The 24,929-nt window shown below is 42.0% G+C and overlaps 1 protein-coding gene across 6 annotated transcripts; it reads right to left on the bottom strand.

Annotated features, from left to right (window-relative positions):
• Positions 1 to 278: 278 nt before the first annotated feature.
• On the bottom strand, positions 279 to 23,075 carry LOC139573055 (ATP-dependent translocase ABCB1-like). 6 transcript variants are annotated; one of them, XM_071396049.1, is made up of 29 exons: positions 22,933 to 23,075; positions 22,155 to 22,232; positions 21,260 to 21,377; positions 21,121 to 21,166; positions 20,774 to 20,924; positions 13,254 to 13,347; positions 12,664 to 12,855; positions 11,382 to 11,553; positions 10,961 to 11,085; positions 10,659 to 10,836; positions 10,382 to 10,495; positions 10,122 to 10,232; positions 9,796 to 9,921; positions 8,851 to 9,054; positions 8,402 to 8,572; positions 8,000 to 8,161; positions 7,502 to 7,732; positions 6,301 to 6,459; positions 5,950 to 6,054; positions 5,677 to 5,754; positions 4,937 to 5,020; positions 4,531 to 4,734; positions 4,153 to 4,253; positions 3,910 to 4,050; positions 2,739 to 2,895; positions 2,433 to 2,630; positions 1,819 to 2,025; positions 1,407 to 1,553; positions 279 to 1,234 (listed from the first exon to the last, which is right to left on the bottom strand). In XM_071396049.1, exons 2-29 carry the CDS (start codon positions 22,204 to 22,206, stop codon positions 1,037 to 1,039), a joined length of 4,026 nt encoding a protein of 1,341 aa, XP_071252150.1. In that variant the 5' UTR covers positions 22,207 to 22,232; positions 22,933 to 23,075; the 3' UTR covers positions 279 to 1,036. The 6 variants fall into 6 exon arrangements, with proteins under 6 accessions (XP_071252150.1, XP_071252152.1, XP_071252153.1 ...); XM_071396051.1 differs by having other exon boundaries at positions 6,301 to 6,456; XM_071396052.1 differs by having other exon boundaries at positions 21,121 to 21,163.
• Positions 23,076 to 24,929: the final 1,854 nt, after the last annotated feature.

Below are 24,929 nucleotides of genomic sequence, written 5' to 3'. Positions count from 1 at the left end.
CCTTGGTTGGAGATAGGCTACATTTAGTGGCATTTGAAATAGGCCTCAATCGAATTGAAGTCGTTTGAAAGTTCTATTACCCCACTAACGTGTTTCATTGGCAACGGGCGCCATCTTGTGTCCATCAGCCCTCTGCAGACTTCAGTAGCCTATTTAGTCGCATTTAAAATGAACGAGTTCCAGGTTTATTTGAAAATGTATTGACATATTCCCCACAATCTAATTTAGATTACAGATGAATCATTATGTCACTTTAGAATCAGGTTAAAAATAACATGTTATGGGATCTAATGTTTTATTTGAATGCATATTTACAAACAAGCAACAGCCTTACATAGCGTACTAATTTAAATATATAGATATTCTTCAAACGCATACTTTGTCTTCTAGAGCATAGTGTCCCTGTTTAAAATAATCACAATATCACAGTATATAATAACATACAACAGTCTTCTGAACATCAACCTCTCATATTTACAGGTATACAACCTTTCCCAATCACTGCTCTTATCCACTCATTTAACTGTGATAATGTGTCTTACTGTTTATCTTATAGAAATACATACTGTACTTGTTGTCTTCAGACAATGAAAGGTACCATGGTCAAGAACAGTTCCTTCATTCCAGGCAGCTTATCAAGACTTATTTACGCTGATGTCCGTGCTCCAGCATTACGCTAAAGTGAGTCATACAGTGAGGAACCCAATAGCACAGGAACCCAATAGGCTACATTTCAGTTTACCACCTACATGTGATCAAACCAACTGACAATGAGACAGTTTGTATCATGCAATTGAACATCATTTTAGCAGTCCATTCAAAGTGAGTTATGGCTACCATACCATTATCCATATAGATTCCTTATTCTTTATACATTTTTATATATAACCTTTATTTAACCAGGAAGTCCCATTATGGACAGGAGACCTCTTTCTCAAGGGGACCTGGCTAAGAAGTGCAGCTCAATTAAAAGAGCTCACAAAACAACATTCAACAGAACAGTACATACACTGCAAAACATCAATCTGAATAGGAGTTAGTGGGTGACCTGTGCGTTGACCAGGGCATAGTAAGCCCCCCCTTTAGCCATGAGGTCAGTATGTGTACCCTGCTCTGTCACCTGACCATACTGAATTACCGCTATCTGGTCTGCGTTCTGGATGGTAGACAGGCGGTGGGCGATCACGATGCAGGTGCGGCCCTGCCGGGCGGCGTCTAAGGCCTGTTGGACAATCTGGGGGAGGGAGGGATAGGGAGGGAGGGAGGAAACAGAGAGACAGAGAGGTTATTTGGGAAGGAGGGAGAGGACATACTGTGTGAAGATAAGCTTTTGTGTGTGACCAGGCCATTATTGAATTAATAGGTAGAAAATGAGATGGCCGACACTCAATGTCCATGTGACTTACCTTCTCACTCTCTGTGTCCAGGGCGGAAGTGGCTTCATCCAGCAGCAGTACTTTAGGCTGCCTGACCAGTGCTCTGGCGATGGCTATCCTCTGTTTCTGACCTCCAGACATCTGCGTCCCCTTGTCCCCAACCCTGGTATTGTATTTCTGACAAAACAACAACACAATTTATAGTGTTTGTCTATATTGAACACTTTTAAAATATAAATTAAAAAATAAAGTCATAACAGCCTGTCTTGGGCTAGTCAATAGCTATTCTATATGAATATCTGTAGAGAGACATTAGTTTAAGTTCTACTGTGACCTCACTAGTGACATTTTTTGGATCCCCTTTGAGAAAACTTCAAATATCATCCTACAGCTACAGCCTATCATGTCTCCTCCCATCTCCCTCACTATACTGTTACTATACCTCTGGCAGGCCCATGATGAAGTCATGGATGTTGGCGTTCTTGGCTGCCTCCTCTATCTCATCCTGGGAGACCTCTCTGCTGTTGTCCCCGTACTGGATGTTCTCTGAGATGCTGCAGTCGAACAGGATGGGCTCCTGGGACACCAGGCCCAGCTGAGACCTCAGCCACGACAGGTTCAGGGACTTAGTATCCAACCCATCCACTAACTGAGACACCACAATAATACCACAGAGTTAGGTCAACCCCTTCGTTAACTGAGACACCACAATAATACCACAGAGTTAGGTCAACCCCTTCATTACCTGAGACACCACAATAATAGCACAGATTTAGGCCAACACCTTCACTAACTGAGACACCACAATAATACCACAGATTTAGGTTTAGAATGTTTAAAATGTTCAGATTAAAAATAAGTAACATCTTGGAATACCAAAGGAATTAATAATCCACCAATGTTACAAATATTACATATTAAAATGCTGAAAAGTGGCCTAACAGTTTTACTATATTTGTTGCATTCCAGTTCCCAGTATACTGGTTTAGCACTTTGAAATGGTTTTGAAAAGCGTGCTTTATATGACATGTATTATGAGATTATTTTGGGTCTCACCACTTGTCCTTCAGCAGGGCTATAGAAGCGCTCCAGTAGTTGTATGGAGGTGCTTTTCCCACAGCCACTCTCCCCGACCAGGGCCAGGGTCTGACCAGGCCCCACTGACACGCTCAACCCCTGGAGAACCTTCACGTTCTGACGGGTCGGGTACGCAAAGTGGATCCCTCGGAACTCAATGTCCCCGACAAAGTCCGTCTGGAAAAGACAACATTTTTGTTCCAGATCATTGTCCCAGAAAAAACACAATGTTATATCATTGTTTTTTTGTTTATATTGGAATAAGACACATTATAGCTCACTCACTGGCTTCTCTCCCTCCTCACTGTAAATGTCAATCTCTGGTTTCTTCTCCAACAAGCCAAGAATTCTCCCTGCAGCTGCTTTCGCTTTGGCAAAGTCAGGAGCAAAAGATGCTGATTCTCCTATGTTCATGGCAGCAAATATGATGACAGAAAACACACTGTGAAAGAAAAGGACAGTGTTGTACTATCACTGCCACTATATTGGCAGACCCTGGTCCTGACTCAACGGGGGTGTCACAGGGAGATTTGAGATTCCACATGACCCAACTCAACGGGGGTGTCTCTGGGAGATTTGAGATTCCACATGACCCAACTCAACGGGGGTGTCACAGGGAGATTTGAGATTCCACATGACCCAACGGTCTTTAACACACACACAGGGCCTTTCAACCAGACTGCGCCTGTACAGATTAATTTTGTATCGCTCAGAAAGATGGCAGGAATATGAGCATTTGTGATTTCAGACTTTTTTGTTATGATCTCTGGGAGATTTGAGATTCCACATGACCCAACTCAACGGGGGTGTCACAGGGAGATTTGAGATTCCACATGACCCAACTCAACGGGGGTGTCTCAGGGAGATTTGAGATTCCACATGACGCAACTCAACGGTGGTGTCTCAGGGAGATTTGAGATTCCACATGACCACACTCAATGGGGGTGTCACAGGGAGATTTGAGATTCCACATGACCCAACTCAACGGGGGTGTCACAGGGAGATTTGAGATTCCACATGACCCAACTCAACGGGGGTGTCTCAGGGAGATTTGAGATTCCACATGACCCAACTCAACGGGGGTGTCACAGGGAGATTTGGAATATGCAAAAAACACACTTCCAAATCACACATGTGCATTAATACACATGTGTACATGTGTGAAATAGGACAAATATAAGCACCCACCAAATTAATGTTATAATTATTTGTATATTACCGTGTAGTGACAATGTGGCAGCCAAGGGTTCTAGTCAGGGTTGGGGTACATTCCATTTCAATTCAAAACGCAATTCCAATTCCACATTTTCCTCATTGAAAAACATTAAAGAGAACTGGAATTGGAATTTCAGTGTACTTCCCAAATTGACTGGAATTGAAATGGAATTGACCCCAACCCTGGTGTGAATGTATTCATTTTAGATGAGGATATAACAGTACCAGTATGTATACTCACAGGAAAACATTTTCATATTCTGTGTGACAGTGAGCAATAAGCCAGGACCCAAAGCGGAAGATTGCAGCATTGACCATGTAAGGGATTGCTTGGGCAACGGCAAATGTTAGTCCGTAGATGGGAGCCTTCACCAAACCGTTCCTGATGTGTTCAATTGAAATGTAATCAGTACTTGATTGTAGGTTATAAGGTCAAACAATCCAAAAGCTAAGTCTATAACAAAGTGAATAACTGTACTCTTACTGGTATGGTCTTTCTAGACTGTCCATGAACTTGTGAAAGAAGACGTCCTCCCGTGTCAATCCAACTACTGTCTTGAAGTTTTCAACGGTCTCAGTAGATATCTACAAAATATTAATAAAGATATATTAACGTTTTATTTGAACACATGGTATCACACACACTGATATAGCCCACTGTACCAAAGTGCATTGCAATTAGGGTTGCATAATAGCAGTAACCTTCCTGAATTTCCCTGGTTATCCAGATATCCTGTTTTAAAGTTTCCCTGATTTTCCTGATTCCGTAAAACCTATTACCGGGATTACTGGAAAATCTGGGAATTTTGGGAACATTACCGGAATTTTGCAACCCCAATTGCAATAGAAAGTTGATGTTTACCTTCCCAGACTGCTCCAGGGCACCCTGGTCTTTGGAGGCGTGGCCTGCCGTGGCCCTCATCTGAATGATGTTGGCTCCAATGAGGAAGGGCACACAGGCGAGGATGAGGAGGGTGAGCTGCCAGCTGTGGATGAAGGCCACCACAATGGCGATGGTGAGAGCACAGACTGTGTTGGTGGCCAGACCCAACCTAGACCCAGTCGCCTGGTGGTGAGGAGAGAGGAAACAAGTAGGTTCCATCCATTATCAGACATTGCAACTCTAAAGAATGCAACTGTAAATACATAGAAGCATATGTACAGGTAGACATTTTTAAAGATTTGTACAGTAGAATGATTCTGAATTGACATTGATGTGATAGATTTTGATCGCTTTCTCAATGTGTAAATCCGAGCATTGTGCTTACCCCTTTAACCAGAGATGCATCTGTGGCCAATCTGGTGGTTAGAACTCCCACTGCATTGTTGTTGTCATCAAACCATCCAATCTCCTGTAAGGAATGCATTTTAGCAAGGTTCTGAGGCAGAACACTGCAAAGCGGCAGTTCAGAATCGTAATTTTAGCAAGGTTCTGAGGCAGAACACTGGAAAGTAGCAGTTCAGAATTGTAATTTTAGCAAGGTTCTGAGGCAGAACACTGCAAAGCGGCAGTTCAGAATCGTAATTTTAGCAAGGTTCTGAGGCAGAACACTGCAAAGTGGCAGTTCAGAATCGTAATTTTAGCAAGGTTCTGAGGCAGAACACTGCAAAGTGGCAGTTCAGAATCGTAATTTTAGCAAGGTTCTGAGGCAGAACACTGCAAAGTGGCAGTTCAGAATCGTAATTTTAGCAAGGTTCTGAGGCAGAACACTGCAAAGTGGCAGTTCAGAATTGTAATTTTAGCAAGGTTCTGAGGCAGAACACTGCAAAGTGGCAGTTCAGAATCGTAATTTTAGCAAGGTTCTGAGGCAGAACACTGCAAAGTGGCAGTTCAGAATTGTAATATTAGCAAGGTTCTGAGGCAGAACACTGCAAAGTGGCAGTTCAGAATCGTAATTTTGCTGGTATTATCAATACAGTAAAGTAAATTAGCAATGACAAGTCAGTCTTTTCGAATTTATGTACAATTGCTGAAGTATATATTTTCCCGCATGACAGTTTGTCCTACCTGTCTCATCATGGCATGGAATACCTGCCTCCTCAGCCTCATGGTAAGAAGCTCTCCTGATTTTCCAAACATGTAACCCTGGAACATAGAACATACAGCAGAAATTTACCCAACCAGGCATCCCCACAACATATTAAGGGTTTGAGATAGATACAGAATTGTACTTTAAAGTGCGTCCCAAATGGCACCCTATAGGCTCTGGTCCAAAGTAGTGCACTGTATAGGGCATAGGTTGCCATTTTGGACACAGTTTAGATCTATAAATTACAAAACCTTTAGGAAGTAGGTGACAAAAGCCACTCCTCCGATGAGAAGGAAGAGCAGGGAAAACATCATGGTTTTCTGTCGTTTGACTTCCGGGTCAACCTCGGAAAACACCTAGAGAAGGTCACGGGGTGGAGAAACCCCCCCCAAAATAGATAACAACAGAAAATGAAAAGGCTGCTTTGGAAAATAAGAGCCAAAACCCACCAACCAACGACAATCAAATAAATGATGTGGAAAAATAAGACCATCTTGTTTAAATCAAACTCAATCGAGACACCAAGGAAATGTGAGTAGTCTGCATTATTTAACAATTCTTCATATTATGAACACAAGGAGGTGGTCTTGTGAAACACTTACTCCAATGATCTTGGCGAAGATGATGGCGACACAGGGATAAACGGCTCCCCCCACCAAGCTAGACAGGGTTCCTACCAACATGTACGGCCACTCGGGCTTGTTCAAGGCCAGGATTCTGGTGAAGGGGATGTCTGGAGCTTCCTCTGGTTTCTTTTCCTTCTGTCATCAAACATTGTCATCAATGACAAAACTAAATGACCCAAGGACCAACATGATGTAACAGATATTATTTCTGATGACAATGAACTATCACTATATACAGTAGGGTGGCAGGTTCGAATCCCCGAGCCGACTAGGGGGAAAATCTGTCGATGTGCCCTTGAGCAAGGCACTTAAACCTAATTGCTTCTGTAAGTCGCTCAAGATAAGAGCTTCTGCTAAATTACTAAAATGTAAATGAATGCAACCATACATTATAAACCATACATTATATACCTTACATTATATTCCATTCATTATATACACCATACATTATATTCCATTCATTATATACACCATTCATTATATACACCATTCATTATATACAGGTCCCAGACCTGCTATTTTCAACTCTTAATGATCGGCTATGAAAAGCCAACTGAAAATTATTCATGATTATTATTTGACCATGCTTGTCACTTATGAATATTTTGAACATCTTGGTATAGTTCTGTTATAATCTCCACCCGGCACAGCCAGAAGAGGACTGGCCACCCCTCATAGCCTGGTTCCTCTCTAGGTTTCTTCCTAGGTTTTGGCCTTTCTAGGGAGTTTTTCCTAGCCACCGTGCTTCTACACCTGCATTGCTTGCTGTTTGGGGTTTTAGGCTGGGTTTCTGTACAGCACTTCGAGATATTAGCTGATGTACGAAGGGCTATATAAAATAAACTTGATTTGATTTGATTTTGATATACACCATTCATTATATACACCATTCATTATATAAACCATACATTATAAACCATACATTATAAACCATACATTATAAACCATACAATATATCCCGTACAATATATCCCATACATTATATTCCATGCATTATAAACCATACATTATATCCCATACATTATAAACCATACATTATAAACCATACATTATAAACCATACATTATATAATAGGTATGATGATAATTCAGCAATAGCACTATAACAAAGCCATGTTCCTATATAACACATAAAGGATGTCATATTGCGCCCTAAAGGAAGATCTATGTAATAGTACCTTCTTGTCTTTCTTGGACTTCTTAGATTTCCTCCTGGTCGGTTTCATTTCCACACGGCCACTGCTGATTGAGTTCCTTTCAAAGCCGCCGTTTTCTATTCCTTCCTCGTTTACCACTTCCAGCTCATCCATGTCAGATGAGTCATATAGGACATCATCTAGATCCTCATATTTAGGAGGGTTATCCTCTTCCACAGGGTCCTCTTCATCTTCCTCTGGCTTCCCTTGACTCTGAACAACAGACAAGGTGTGATAGTGGATTTGATCATGTTACACACAGAGCCTGTTTATTACTGATCATTATTCATATAGACACAGGCTTGATAAGGTATATTGCTCTGATACTGATGATATGCGTCTCTAAATATGACTGATCAACATGATTTAGACGTTGACTGATTCTGCTGTTGAGGCAGAGTTGGGGCCCTGGTGGTCAAAAGTAGTGCACTATAAAGAGAATAGGGTGCCATTTGGGATGCAGGGAGCGTGATACAGTACCTGCTGCATGACCAGAGAGTAGTAGACCCCCTTCTTGGCCATGAGTTCCCTGTGTGTTCCCTGCTCCACCACCTCTCCGTTGCTGAAGCCAGCGATCACGTCAGCTGTTCTGATGGTGGACAGGCGGTGGGCGATCACTATCGTGGTGCGGCCTGCCCTGGCCTATGGGAATGGGAGGAGACAATATAGTCATTTATCCCAAATTATTATCTCTTAATTTTTGCTGAGATGGACTCCAACAGGATCTCATCGATTCACTCGGATTCTTGACGTTTGTCAACTGCTGCAAATGTGAACTTGCAAGGCTGCAGTCAAACAAATCGAATCAGGCTGTTAGGGTGCACAAAACCAGGTTTGAGAACAACCTTAACCATGGGTCTGGTCCTCAGGGAGGGTACTGACCTTATCCAGAGCGGCCTGGACAACCGACTCACTCTGGGTGTCCAGGGCGGATGTGGCCTCGTCCAGCAGGAGGATCTTCGGGTTTTTGACCAGGGCCCGGGCTATAGCTATCCTCTGCTTCTGTCCTCCACTGAGCTGGGCTCCCCGCTCCCCCACCATGGTGTTCAGCTTCTGTTAACGCCACATGAAATGGGATGGAGATGAAATAATCATGTTTAAATTTGTCCATTTGGATAACATCATCACTATTTGGCCATTTCCTTACACTGTATACAATTTCAAAACAAAACAAAAAAACATTTCATTTCAACACAGTCGCCATAGAAACAACAGCATATCTGCTGTCCTACTCCAAATCATTTGTACACCATAGATCATTTAATATATAGTACATGTGAAACACTGAAGCCATTGTATGTACTCATTTGTCAGTATCCTATCCCACGTACATCGGGGAGTTTGGAGATGAAGTCGTATGCGTTGGCCTCTCTCACGGCCCGTTCGATGTCCTCATCTGTGGCATCCTCTCTGCCATAGCGGATGTTTTCTGCGATGGTTGTTCCGAATAGCACAGGTTCCTGACTGACGATACCCATATTCTCCCTCAGCCACTTCACATTCAGGGTCCGGATGTCCCGACCATCCAGGGTAATCTGACAACAAACCAGGGTCATATTCATTAGGCATGCAAATTTCTCTGCTTTGCTGACGAGTATTTTCTATGCTCATACAGGAGTAATAAATGTGGGAATGTTGTTTATTACTATTGTTGTTATTTTATTTATTCTTTTGATTTATAAGGGGGTGCTGCAGCAGCCTCAGCACCCCTACTTCACTTGGCTATGCAACCCAGACCAACAGCGTTCCTGACAAATGATATATCAACATTCCACAAGAGGGCACTATAATACTAATTTACTTTTAACTGAACTGAAGTCAACACTTGATAAGCCAGAAAACTTGATAAGCCAGAACTTGGGAATGAGTGTACGTGAGTGAATGTTTACGTGTACATTAGAAGTGTGTGTGTGTGTGTGTACATTATAAGTGTGTGTGTGTGTGTGTGTGTGTGTGTGTGTGTGTGTGTGTGTGTGTGTGTGTGTACATTACACGTGTGTGTGTACATGTGAGTCTCTGTATGAACTATGAGTCAGTTGTTTGAACTTTAATGTACTCGTGTCCTGCATACCTCTCCTGAGATTGGATCATAAAGCATGTGAGTCCTTCAATGGAGGCTGGTGGGTGGAGCTATTGGAGGACGGGCTCATTGTAATGGCTGGAATTTATTCCGTCCTCTTATAGCGCCACCCACCAGCCTCCTCTGGAGTCTTTACAGTGGGACATGTGTCTCTTCTTAATGAACTTGAATAAGCCTTGATCAGATTTGTTCATACCTCTCCTGAGTCTGGATCATAAAAGCGCTGCAGCAGCTGAATGGTGGTGCTCTTCCCACATCCACTGGCTCCAACCAGAGCTATGGTCTTCCCACGAGGCACTGTCAGATTCACTCCCTGAAGAATCTACAGCGACAGGGAATACATCCCACAACGTACTTAACATGAATTTTTACCGTAATTTTACAATTGTACGGCTTGTCATTTTGTTTTTGCTAATCCAACTGGAAAACTGAAAATTCATCTTAGCTTCTTCCTTATTGTGCATTTTTCAAATCATTTGGAGACAGGTTGGTGTCTGGATCTGATTCAAATCCACTACTTACTTTGACATCTTTCCTGGAGGGGTAGCTGAAGTGGATGTTCTTGAATTCAATGTCTCCTTTCACACAGTCTGGTTTGTGACCTTCCTTTGAACTGCTGTCTATGGGCCGCGGCTATGACAAACAAATCAACTCATCAACCACGGCAGTAGGACAAATGTCTAAATTGGACTTGAGATCATGTTGTTCTGAGTGAGTTAGAGTGAGTTCATACAGTTTCAATGCTATGGTGATTCAGGGGTTAAACTGAATACTTCCGGTACCTGGTCAATGGTATTGTAGACTTCATAGGCAGCACCCCGGGCTTTGGCGATGGCTTCCAAGTTAGGCGCACCCTGGCCCAAAGAGAACGACCCAATCATCACTGAGAAGAAGACCTAAAAATAGCAGCAACAAAGAATGTAATGAAGAAAGGAATTATATTAATGCCAGACAGAGTTACAGGTGTGAAGACATTGCAGAGGCCTCTTCACAATAAAATGTAAATGTATCTATTGGAAAATAGTACATTCTTACTTAAAATCTTCCATAAAAGCTTACTGTAATGGTTTTTCCAATGGTGTAGTTTTCAGGCTCGTCTACAGAGAGCTTGGTCCCGTACCAGAAAGCCAAGGCGTACGTCCCAAATATGACAAACTGGGTGAAGCCCATGGCCACGTTAGTGGTGATGGCCTTCTTTATTCCAAAGTTCTTAGCATCCTCCAAGTTGTTTTCATACCTAAAATATATAGAAGAAATGTCTAAATAGGGGAATGCGTCTTGATTTGGTAGATCGTATTAATAATTATGGAAAGAGATACACTGTTTTATGCAACACATTAATTAGTTAATAACTGACAAACCTTTCCACAGCTTTCTTCTGCCCATTGAAAGCCACAACTGTCCTGATAGCCACCAGTATCTCTTCAGCTACCGCCCCTGCTTTGGCATAGGCAGACAGCTCCTTACTGGTCAGGGTGGCAAGTATCTGAAATCAAATACAACATGTTAATGAATACGGTATCTTACACTGCTGATGTAAAAATGTCTTTATAAAAGAAATGTGATTGTGGAAAACTGAGAGGATTGGATAAGTATAAACTAGGGGTGGATTTGGGATTGGGCACAAGAGCAGTGATGCAACCACTGTTGAGTGACACATATGAAAACAATATGGCACCTTATTCCCTATGTAGCCTACTACTTTCAAGTAGTGCACTATATAGGGAATAGAGTACCATTTGGGATGAAGCCGTTGTCTTTGCAGGTCATTGGTAGTCTTACTTTGGACCAGACGGCAGCTGATCCTGCCAGGAGAGGACTGACGGCCAGGATGACGAGTGTCAGCTTCCAGCCGAAGATGAAACCAATGATGAACCCTGACAAGAAGGTGCAGAAGAACTGCACGAACACACAGATCTTGTCTCCAAGGCCTTCGTTGATTGTGTTGATGTCACTGTAGAAAGTAAAATATTATAAATGATTTATATTATAATAATTTACATTATTTAAACAATCTTAATAGCATTTTTTTTTATATCTGTAGTTGCTCAATGTGATCATATATGCTAAAATATGATATTGTCTTTGATAAACAAATAAATCCCAATCATTCATCCAATTAATCAAACTTACTATGTCAACCTGACGTTGAGAAGTCCTATCTGGTGTGTATCAACCTGACGTTGAGAAGTCCTATCTGGTGTGTATCAACCTGACGTTGAGAAGTCCTATCTGGTGTGTATCAACCTGACGTTGAGAAGTCCTATCTGGTGTGTATCAACCTGACGTTGAGAACTCCTATCTGGTGTGTATCAACCTGACGTTGAGAAGTCCTATCTGGTGTGTATCTAACTTACTCTGTCAACCTGACGTTGAGAAGTCCTATCTGGTGTGTATCAACCTGACGTTGAGAAGTCCTACCTGGTGTGTATCAACCTGATGTTGAGAAGTCCTAACTGGTGTGTATCAACCTGACGTTGAGAAGTCCTATCTGGTGTGTATCAACCTGACGTTGAGAAGTCCTAACTGGTGTGTATCAACCTGATGTTGAGAAGTCCTATCTGGTGTGTATCAACCTGACGTTGAGAAGTCCTATCTGGTGTGTATCAACCTGACGTTGAGAAGTTCTATCTGGTGTGTATCAACCTGATGTTGAGAAGTCCTATCTGGTGTGTATCAACCTGACGTTGAGAAGTCCTATCTGGTGTGTATCAACCTGACGTTGAGAAGTCCTACCTGGTGTGTATCAACCTGACGTTGAGAAGTCCTATCTGGTATGTATCAACCTGACGTTGAGAAGTCCTATCTGGTGTGTATCAACCTGACGTTGAGAAGTCCTATCTGGTGTGTATCAAACTTACTCTGTCAACCTGACGTTGAGAAGTCCTATCTGGTGTGTATCAAACTTACTCTGTCAACCTGACGTTGAGAAGTCCTATCTGGTGTGTATCAACCTGACGTTGAGAAGTCCTATCTGGTGTGTATCAACCTGACGTTGAGAAGTCCTACCTGGTGTGTATCAACCTGACGTTGAGAACTCCTATCTGGTGTGTATCAAACTTACTCTGTCAACCTGACGTTGAGAACTCCTATCTGGTGTGTATCAAACCAGGACATCTGTTGGTGGAGGATGGCATGGAAGTATTTCTCCCGGATCCGTTTGGTCTGTTTGGTGGCTGTCAGCAAGAACAACATCACCTGAAAGGTCCCCAGCAGGAACACAGCACAACCGATCCCGATGAAGTAATAGGCATGTCTGGAAATTCAAATGTATGTATCACAGAGTATATTTTTAAGCAATAAGCAACGGGGGGGGTGGTATATGGCCTGTTCTTACGCACAACATGATGCAAGAGTGCCTGGATACAGCCCTTAGCCGTGGTTTATTGGCCATATACCACAAACCCCAGAGGTGCCTTATTGCTATTATCTAATTACATTGGTAATCAGTTTATAAGTAAAAATACATGTTTTGTCATGCCCGTGGTATACGGTCTGATATACCACGGCTGTCGGGCTAATCAGCATTCAGGGCTCGAACCACCCAGTTTATAATCATAAATAAAGGCGACATTTTATTTACATGAGGATATATTTATGATATAATATATTGATAATGTGTGTCTGTTATCTACTGTACTCATTATCACTTGCCGAGTCATTAGAGCCTGTATATCCACTCCAGGAATTTGAATACATCCGTCAGTTGAGTTCAATAAAGCGCTGATCTCCTCCACAGTGAAATTGGCTATGGAGAAATGACAATACCAGTAGTCAATGTTCACAATCTGGCGTGCCTAACATATGATATGTGTAGTATAAAACATAATCCACAAATCACCATTATATATGGTGAAGATATGCCTAAACAATGCAACCCATAATAGAAATAATCACATATGTGTATCTCATACTGTAATACATGGCCACAAAGGAGCCCTGCACTTTATAGCCAATACACAGATGTAAGATCTTAATTTGAGCCAGTTTGCTACAGCAGGAAAATAATCCCGCAGCAACAGGACAGGTGAATTATTATGTGGATTATAATTAATGGGCATTTTTGTAGGGGTTGATACATTAAGAATGGTGCTGGATTGGATAGCGGCCGTTTTACTAGTTGCTGACCAATTCTGCTGTTTAGTGTGTATTTTTGTGTGGTTTTTTGCATATTTCATCCCTGTTTTTGAGACTTTTTTTTGTTAGGCTACATATACATTTCACACAAGTTTTAAATACATGGCACTTTTTTTATGATCCTCAAACTATTTACATACCGTCAGGAGTCAATTATTTGAGTACACAATATGACATTTTACAAGAAGGAAGTAGAGTTTACAATACAATATATTGTATGTTATTCTCAGAAAATCAAATGTCGTCCCGCCACTCCCTCACCGTGTAGGTCTGTCGCTTGGTCAAGAGTTGTTGATATCTGATACAGTGTTACATAATACATCCCATGCATCAACTGTATTTGCCCGAGCTTTGTTTATCACAGCCACTGATCGCTCTAAACGAACAATATCTTGGAAATATGATAAGCATATTTGTGGTGAGAGGATTGCAGGGGGTAATCGAAGCACTATGGATAACTTGTTTTGCTGCTGTTAACCCCGCATAAATGAGTATCTTCTGAACCAGTTGCCGTCATACATGGTACTTTTATACACAGTAATTACACAACAAATATATCTATTTTTGGATAAAACACATGACATTTTGTATAGATACTGGATATGTACTCAGACATGTATATCGTGTTTTCAGTTCTAACTATTACTGATCATGAGCTTTTTAATCCCGCCCCTCTGCTACACTCAGTCCAGCCCACCTAAATGTATCTCCGTGAGACCATCCTCTTTTCATTTCCACGTGCCATATATCTTTCCACTGTGCTGTGACGGCTTATATGAACTTTGAACCTTTCTAATCGCATAGTATCCAAAGATTGTAAGTTAAAGATTAATATTTATAATATTATATATATTGTTGAATGATTGACTTTCCAAATCTCCCAACAGGGCTATTTGCAGAGTTAATTTGAGGTAAATGTAATGCTTTTTCAGCCATTCCTGAAACTGAGATCAGAAACAAGCTCCATTGTTCTGATCTAAACCTTTTTGTACATAATGTTTCCCCCATTGTTTGCTCTGACCGAAAAGAGCTTCTGGACATCAGAACAGCGATAACTAATCTCGTATTGGATGAAGATTTCTACTTCAATCAGTTGGCGGTGCAGGACATACTGCTCACCCCGGACCAGACCCTAATCCTCCTCACTCGGAGGAGAAAGTGCAAGAGAGGCCGACGTGCGGGCACCCTGACAAAACTACAGTCGTGGCCAAAAATTTAGTGACACAAATATTAATCTTCACAAAGTCTGCTGCCTCAGTGTCATGTTTGCTCCCGCTCTTCCCTTCCCCTGGCGCTTGAGGGCGCCAGATTACCCTGCATCACACGCTCCTGCCATCCATCACCCACACCTGCCTTCTCTCGTCACTCGCATCAGCGTTAATGGACTCACCTGGACTCACTTATTACATGTTAATTTCCTCCCCTATATTTGTCTGTTCCCTTGCTCTGTTCCCTGCTGCTGCATTGATTGTTTCTTGTCTAAGTTTTTGTTTGCTGACGCTGTGCTTGTCTCGTTATATGTCCGTCATTTATTAAATGTTACTCCCCGTACCTGCTTCGTCTCTCCAGCGTCATTTTGCGTGACAGAATGCAGCAGCCATCATACGAAGCATCGGGGAGTACTGGCGTTCTGGTTGGAATGGTGGCAGCGGTTCGGGGTCGCCACCAATGGAACCGGGGATGCCTAGCCAGCTTATCGGGCTTTCGCGCCCTAGCTGGCTCGAGAGGTTTCCTTGACCCGGTTGACTCGGATGGCGCTCATCCCACTTCGGGCCTCAGCTGGATCGTCAGTTTTTGCTTGCCCAGCCGGTCCAGGAGTTTTTTTTTTGTTTGTCTTGTGTTTTGTTGGTGACGTTGGTGGATTCCGCTGCCGATGGAACCGGGGTGCCTAAGCTAGCCCTTCAGGCTTTCACGCCCTGGCTGACTCGAGAGGTTTTCCTGGCTCGGCGGTTTCCCATCCCACGTCACACTCCACTGGATCATCGGGCTCCCCTTCAGCGGGATCGACAGGCGTTTTGCCTCAGCCGGATCGTCAGGCTCCTATGCCTGAGCCGGCTCGCCAGGCTCCCACGCTCCTGCCGGTTCGTCGGGCTTTCACGCCCCAACTGGCTTGCCCTGCGCCCATGTCTCGGCCGGTTTGCCCAGGTGGGACGCCGGGTGGCGTCCCAAGAGGGAGGGGTACTGTCATGTTTGCTCCCGCTCTTCCCTTCCCCTGGCGCTTGAGGGCGCCAGATTACCCTGCATCACACGCTCCTGCCATCCATCACCCACACCTGCCTTCTCTCGTCACTCGCATCAGCGTTAATGGACTCACCTGGACTCACTTATTACATGTTAATTTCCTCCCCTATATTTGTCTGTTCCCTTGCTCTGTTCCCTGCTGCTGCATTGATTGTTTCTTGTCTAAGTTTTTGTTTGCTGACGCTGTGCTTGTCTCGTTATATGTCCGTCATTTATTAAATGTTACTCCCCGTACCTGCTTCGTCTCTCCAGCGTCATTTTGCGTGACACTCAGTTTGTATGATGGCAATTTGCATATACTCCAGAATGTTATGAAGAGTGATCAGATGAATTGCAATTGATTGCAAAGTCCCTCTTTGCCATGCAAATGAACTGAATCCCCCTAAAATATTTCCACTGCATTTCAGCCCTGCCACAAAAGGACCAGCTGACGTTATGTCAGTGATTCAGTAATTCATTAACACAGGTGTGAGTGTTGACAAGGACAAGGCTGGAGATCACTCTGTCATGCTAATTGAGTTCGAATAACAGACTGGAAGCTTCAAAAGGAGGGTGGTGCTTGGAATCATTGTTCTTCCTCTGTCAACCATGGTTACCTGCAAGGAAACACGTGCCGTCATCATTGCTTTGGTACAGGGATTGGACTGCTGAGGACTGGGGTAAAGTCATTTTCTCTGATGAATCCCCTTTTTGATTGTTTGGAGCATCCGGAAAACAGCTTGTCCGGAGAAGACAAGGTGAGCGCTACCATCAGTCCTGTGTCATGCCAACAGTAAAGCATCCTGAGACCATTCATGTGTGGGGTTTGTCTTGCCCATTGACCCTCTCTGAATCCATGTCTCAATTGTCTAAAGACTTAAAAACCCTTCTTTAAACCTGTCTCCTCCCCGTCATCGAAACTGATTGAAGTGGATTTAACAAGTGACATCAATAAGGGTTCACCTGTCATGGAAAGAGCAGGTGTCCTTAATGTTTTGTATACTCAGTGTACGGTCCCTCAGTTGACAGTGCACGTCAGAGCAGAAACTATACCATGAAGTCCAAGGAACTGTCTGTAGACCTCCTAGATATATTGGTGATGAGGCATATACAGTATTTGGGGAAGGGTATAAAACAATTTGTAGAGTTTTGAACGTTTCCAAAAGCACAGCGGTCTCCATCATTGGGAAATTATAAAAATATGGAACTACCCAGAGTAGAGCTGGCCATCCGACCAACGTCTGACCAAACTGAGCAACCGGGCAAAAAGGACCTTGGTCAGGGAGCTGACCAAGAACCCAATGACCACTCTAACAAAACTACAGAGTTCCTAGCAGTTAGAGCATTGGGACAGTAAGTGAAAGGTTGCTTGTTTGAATCCCTGAACCGGCAAGGTGAGCAAGACAGTTAACCCCCACAACTGCTCCCCGAGAGCCAATGACGTCGATTAAGGAAGCCCCCCGCACCTCCCTGATTCAGAAGGGTTGGGTTAAATGCGGAAGACAACAGTTGTGCAACTGACTAGAGATCCCCTTTCCCTTTCCTTGGCTGAGATGGGAGAAGGACAACAGTCTCTACAGCACTTCACCAATCTTGGCTTTATGGGAGAGTGGCCAGGTGGAAGCCATGCCTGAGAAAAAGGTACATGACAGTTGGAGTTTGCAAAAAAAAGGCACGTGAAAGACTGAGATCATAAGGGAAAAACATGCACAGCACATCACCTATTTAACACCATCCCTACCGTGAAGCTTTTAAGTGGCAGGGACTGTGAGACTGGATAGAGGGAACAATAAATAGAGCCAAATCCTTGGTGTGAACATGCTTCAGAGTGTAAATTACCTTAGACTGGGGCGAAGATATCTTTTGGGGTGTACTTTTAACCCCTTTTTCTCCCCAATTTTGTGATATCCAATTGGTAGTTACAGTCTTGTCCCATCGCTGCAACTCCCGTATGGACTCAGGAGAGGTGAAGGTCAAGAGCCATGCACCCTTCAAAATACAAACCTGCTAAGCCGCACTGCTGGCGACACTGCTGGCGACACCGTACAATTGGCGACACGAGTCATCGTGCATGCGTCCGGCCCGCCACAAGGAGTCACTAGAGCACGATGGGACAAGGACATCCTGGCCGGCCAAACCCTCGCCAAACCCGGACAACGCTGGGCCAATTGTGCGCCACCTCATGGGTCTCCCGGTATCGAACCCGGGTCTGTATTGACGCATCTAGCACTGCGAAGCAGTGCCTTAGACCGCTGTACCACTCGGTAGGCTGGGGAAAAGATTTACATTCCAACAGGACAATGACTGCTGACAGAAACAGGAAGTGCTGGAGTCAGTCAACATTCTCAGTGGGGAGGGGTGAAGTATGTACAGTAAACATTCACAAGGTGGGATACACTAGCAGTGGGGACAGGGTGAAGTATATACACTAAACATTCACGAAGTGGGATACACTGGCAGTGGGGACAGGGTGAAGTATAAACAGTAAACATTCTCTGCATTGTTGGGAAGGACCCGTTAGTAAGCATTCCACCGATAGGGCTCTGTTTTTAGCTGGCATTAAGGCAGGCCTAGTGTCAAACGCACGTTCATTTGCAATTCCGACCTCTTAAAACCAGCGCTCTGCATTGTTAAACTAGTGCGCAAGGATTGGTAATTTCCCTGTCTTGTTCCAGCTTGCTTGTGCTCAGATGGGAGGGGTGGAAATATTTGAGGTGTGTCCTTAAAAACATGATCAAAGTGCTAATTTCAGGGAGTGCTGGCAGGGATATTTAAGACCAAACAGAAGCTGGTTTTACCGATTTATACAGCGGATATCCAGCCGTGACTCACACTGCCCATATGAATATGGAACAAGAGTTATGTGCTTTTGGTGCCTGTATAGGCCTTCATGGTATTTAAAAACATTAAACACTATATTTTCCCCCCATTTCATTTTATTTGATTAAAAACCAAGCATAGCCTCCGATTCTGTCAATGAAGGCTGTTTTCTTTTTGTCCTGCCCAATGCAATCAAGTAGGCTAGTCAAGATCGTATAAAGGGTTGGAAACAAATCTTAATCACCAAAGCTTTATTAAAAGATCAAGTTTGAGAGGAGCAAAACAGTGAGCTGACGTTCCCTTTTTAATCTATGTATTGTAGGCAGGCGTACATTATTTTAGCCATGCTTTGAACGTGCATTAAACCCCCTCCATGATGTAGGCTACATGTGTCCATGCCCATCATGAAACGAAAGATGAGAACCTCAGTAAATGCTGGTAAACCTCATATTTAGAAGTTATTTTCCTGCAACAATTACTTGTTTCCGTTTTATATTTTGAAAACCCAAGCCCTCTGTAGGCTACCCTTACCCCAGGCCTACTACAACGAAGGCTGGTTCTACAGCAATGCGTCTGTCTCTTTTATCCTGGTGATTCTATGATATCTCTACATTTTACATTTATTTATTGTTGTTGTTGAAAACTAAAAGATTGCTTGTTTTAATTTGATTATGTATTTGAATTCTCCCAAATTTCAGTCTTGTATCATCGCTGCGACTCCCCAACGGGCTCAGGGGATTGAACCTGGGTCTGTAGTGGCACCTCAAGCACTGTGAGTGCCTTAGACTGCTGCGCTACTCGGGGGGCCCCTCACTTTCTCTTTATATTGGATCTCTGTCCAGCTACTGAGAAAGGAAAACCCTCCACAGTCTGCGTTGTTCTACTATTATATGCCCAAAGAGTAATTATGGTGCCTGTAAGTGTATTTAGACATAGCCTATTTAATACAAGTTGTTTCGTTTTGTTTCAAATGTGATTATCTCTTTTTAGGCCTTATCAATAATGAATTGTTTCTAGCTTATTGACATCTTTTGTCATGTCCCTGCTCAGGCATAATGCACTTGTAACGGCAGATTTCCTCCTCTTCGTCTGAAGAGGAGGTGTAGCAGGGATCGGACCAAAGCGCAGCGTGGTTAGTGTTCATCATGTTTAATAACGACAAAAAACGTGAACACAACAAAATAAAATAAAAAACAAATGTGAAAAACTGAAACAGTCCTATCTGGTGCATAGACACAATGACAGAAGACAACCACCCACAAAACCCAACACAAAACAGGCTACCGAAATATGGCTCCCAATCAGAGACAAACGACTAACACCTGCCTCTGATTGGGAACCATATCAGGCCAAACACAGAAACAGGAAAACTAGCCACACAACATAGAATGCCCACTCAGCTCACGTCCTGACCAACACTAAAACAACGAAAACACAAAAGAACTATGGTCAGAATGTGACAGCACTTTACAGTAGACTCATATATCAGTGTGAATGCTATGTATATATGTCCACATTGAAACCATGCAATTACTTAGAACAATGAAGACTGCAAACAGGTTCAAGTTGACATATTTAGCGAAGATAGGATAGGTCTACATTGTGTTATTAATTTCTGTAAGCTGTTTAACAAACTATAATGGACTAACTTTGGATTTGGAGTTGATTCCACGGCGATACATAAAATACACAACTTGAATACACCATGTATTTAGCCATGGAGCACTTTCTGATTGGCCAGTGAGGGGCCAAGCCTGACACACCCATAACTGGTTTAATCGTCAAAACTAAGCCCTTTCTCGCCACTGTCAGCACTGCGCCGATCATTTTTGGTTGTGAAAATAGAAAAATATTTCTGACAAACTCCCAACCTAAAGCTTTACCGCCAGCGCTTAGATTTACCATTGCATTAGGTTTGTTAAAATAGAGCCCTTGTCCTGCAACAGAGTGATCAAATTAAGATGCTACATCTGTACCTTGTCAAACAGAATATGTACCTGTAAGGTTGAGCTGCTGTCCACTTTGTACAAAGCTGTCGGTCATCTGTCCAAACACAACACACATAAGGGGCAGGGCTATCCCGTGGAGAGCAGCACATAGCAGGCCGATTATCATTAGGAGCACCTCACACCCAGTAGCATAGCGGAACTGCAACCACAACACACATAAAACCACAGTCAGATGCAGCAGACGTTGGAATGACTGGAGAATATGAATCTTGTCAACATCACTTGTAACAAATGATCCCATTTTGACATATACTACAGTACTACAGTCTATGTGCAGATTGCCAAAAGATTCTTGTGTATTTCCTACTATTTCTGAAACCAAAATCAGGACATACCAACTGGAAAAATCCCACTGCTTTTGCTGGTTCTTTTTTCTTCCTTCTTGAGAATGAAACATAGATTCATGAGCAAACCAACATATATTTAACTGTAATAGGAGTAAAGTAGGAATGCCATTATGGCAATGTTGCTTACCCGAGGCCCTTCTTTGGCTTGCGCTCCGTGTCAACAGTTGGCTGCCCCTCTGTCATCCGCTCCTGAGGCTTCGTATCCTCATGGAAGGCCAGGTTGGGGTAGCCTTTTGCAAATATCTCTGAATCAATTAAACATTTACCAATGATCAATTAAACATTACCAATGATCAATTAAACTAAACAATTAAGCTATCTGCCATCCAATGATACTGCCTGGTCTCATTGATTAGACATAAAATAGTAAATGTACATTCGGGACACTCAAATTAGTATGTTAGCTAATTCTTCCCCTAACCCTAAATGTAATCCTTTTAGCTAACCCTTCCCCCAACCATAACCCTTTTAGCTAACCCTTCCCCCAACCATAACCCTTTTAGCTAACCCTTCCCCCAACCATAACCCTGTTAGTTACCCTTCCCATAACCATAACCATAACTCTAACCTTAACCCTAACCTTAACCCTAACCCCTAAACCTTACCCCTAGCCTAGCTAACGTTAGCAAGCTAGCTAATGTTAGCCACCTAGCTAGAATTCGTAACATATCATACTTTTAGCAAATTCGGAACATATTGATATTTTTCTAATTCGTAACATATAATACAAATTGTAATTCGTAACATGTCATACGAAATGGGTGATGGACATCCACAAAGTAATACATACCATACAAAACTTAACATATCATACTAAATTGATTTTACAATTTACGTAGAGAATAATACGAAATGCTCTGAGACCAGGTTGAACGACACCTCTCACTTTGGTGTACTGACTGTACAGAATTATTATTTCACTTACTGATTATATCAGTCAACCACAATTCCGTCTAATCTACTCTTAACTAGGAATTCTATGCTAATAAATAAGACAGTAAATGATGTGAGACAGATATTACCCTCAGGGATGGTTGGTAGAGAGTCTGGCATGTCCCCATCCTCTCTCCCCATGGTGAATGAACTCAGACGCTGCCTTCCTGGAATTCAGAGAAAGCGATTTTAAACTGTAATTTCAATATAGTAAATATGAGAATATTTGCAGACCCTAAATGAATGAGTTAATGTACATTTTGAAAAGTGAATAATGATTTCTGTACCAAACAATCTGTTGAATGCTATGCTAGGGTGAGTTGAGGTTTGCCTTCATGTATGTATGCATGTTGTAGTACATGTTTTTAGCTGCTATTAACTAGACAAACTTGATTTACATACAAGTTAAGTTAACTTGTGTAACGTCTATAAACTGTGATGTCATTTAGCAAATAATTACAGTAATGTATTTTAATGGAGGGTTCTTTCTGGAACCGGGGAGGCTGTACAAGGGTAATGCTCATCAACACTTGCTTTTCTTACTGCATCTCAAATTATTTCATATTTTCAATATTCATTATGAGAGCATTAAATTGCAAATATTGGCAAATGTAGTATTATAGTAATAATATCTTTACAATTCTAATACCGTGTTAAGCTACATATCAAAAAGTGCATATTGGCTTTTATATCTTGTGGAACTAAGTTCAACATTTAAAATGAATGAAGCACAATAAGAGGGATTTTGTCAACAACAACAAAATTAAAGCTATGGAATATATATATTTTTTACGCATGTTGTACCAAATATTGTAGTCTACAAACATGTATAAATGGACATAATGTGTGCAGATGTGGGCTACTTACCTTCAGAGAATCCAGTATGAGTCTTTTAGACAATCCACAAGCTATTCTCTCAACATAATACCACCCTTACTAATTGTCAGATGAATGTAATCATTCTTTTGTGAGGTGGGAGATTTTATATCGCTATGCAGGACAGCATCATCATCAGGTGTCAGGTGTCAGGTTACCTCAACTTCAGGATCCTATTGACATTCCACATGGCTGGGGAGGTGCATCATGACACATTATACAATTCATCAATAATGACACTTCAAGTCACTGATGGCATATTTCATAGACAGTATTTACAAAACAAGGTCATTTGATAATTATTTATTCTGCCTTTGATTAGACTCATGTCTAATACATCTTATAAACCTTTGCTCAATAAATTAAAGATAACTCCATTATTGTCTAAATAATGTTTTCCTTTTAGTGGTTTTCAAAAGCGATAAAAGAAAAAAATTATGGTGAAAATATTTCTCTTTTCTATTGCCTCACATTTTCATATCTTACAATAGCATTGACCGTAGCATTGACCATAGCATTGACCATAGCATTGACCATAGCATTGACCATAGCATTGGCCATAGCATTAACCTACTATTCAGACCATGAGATCAGTGACTCATTCTATGCAGGCAGTCAGTCACTCAAGCGCAGCTTTACATGATAAGTGTATGAACTTTTGAATTGAAGTTACTCTGACAGGTGCACTGTCACACCTCAAAGTCATATGGTTGGCATCAGAGTTCTGCTTTTGTGGGTGTGACAAGCAACTTTCATAACCTTTGAAATGCATCCAAGTGCTCATCTGAAATTGTCCTCAACTAGGATCCTGAAATCTCAAAGGAAAAGAGAGACTCATTGTCATTGTAAGCTTATTATTATAAATGTTGTTATTTATTTCATTAATGAATATTCAGCATCCAAATTTGTACCATTGTTCTAATGGCTGACGCATTCATTCAAAATATATTTGCCAGGGCCTGCCAAGTGAATATTTGGGTAATCAATAACATGTTTGAATATTCTGCTTATTTTTTTAACCTTTAGTCAGTTAAGAACAAATTCTTATTTTCAATGATTGCCTAGGAACAGTGGTGTTATCTGCCTTGTTCAGGGGCAGAACAACAGATTTTTAGCTTGTCAGCTCAGGGATTTGATCTAGCAACTTTTCGGTTACCACTAGGCTACCTGCCGCCCCATCAATGCCATGTTTGAATATTAGGATGATCAATAACATGTCTTAATATTAGGCTAATCATACCAATGTTTGAATATTAGGATGATCAATACCATGTTTGGCCCCACTATGGGTCTTCTTCAGGACTATGGTTGCCCAAAACACTGGCCCCTCAAAGCCAATGGCTGTCGTACTTTTTCATCCCGTCACATATCAGTAAAAGTGGAATAAATATAATCCTTATAAGTGGATTAAGACCACTCTTACTAGCAGATAGTCTCCCATCAGACAACAATGTTTTTGTTTTCAGAATAAAACGTATGGTTAAAACGATGCCAACCTAAGAATCTTGTTTCTTGTTATTTTATGTCCAGAATAATATTGGACCAAGACTTTAATTTGAATGACCATTTTAATGTTTAATTGTATTAATATTAACAATCTCGACCCAGTGATCCAGTCAGATTAATCAACCTGACATTGATCTGATTTTCCTTACTGTTTTTTTCCTTTACTTAGTGGCAAATCTCAGGAAAACGTAATTACTTTCATGACATGTTAGTGATCGTGCTACTCAAGATACATGAACTCTCCTAACACCATGTTCTTGAGGAACTACAGTATGATCTGGTTTCGGCACTGAGATATACCTGATGTGTACCGTGTGCGTGTGTTTGAATAATGCACAGGTCATGGCGAGAATGCAGAAGATGCTATCTACAATGTTTGAGATGCTATCTAGAAAAAACAGGTTTGTCTGAGTATTTGGAGAACTGTGTTGTTCAACATGTATGAACTCTGAACATACTGGCTTGTATAACCACGCATTCCA

Source organism: Salvelinus alpinus, chromosome 4 (genome assembly GCF_045679555.1).
Source record: "Salvelinus alpinus chromosome 4, SLU_Salpinus.1, whole genome shotgun sequence".
NCBI classification, from domain to species: Eukaryota; Metazoa; Chordata; class Actinopteri; order Salmoniformes; family Salmonidae; genus Salvelinus; species Salvelinus alpinus.
Note: the sequence above shows the minus strand (reverse complement) of the source record. Positions and strands in the feature narration are given on the sequence as shown.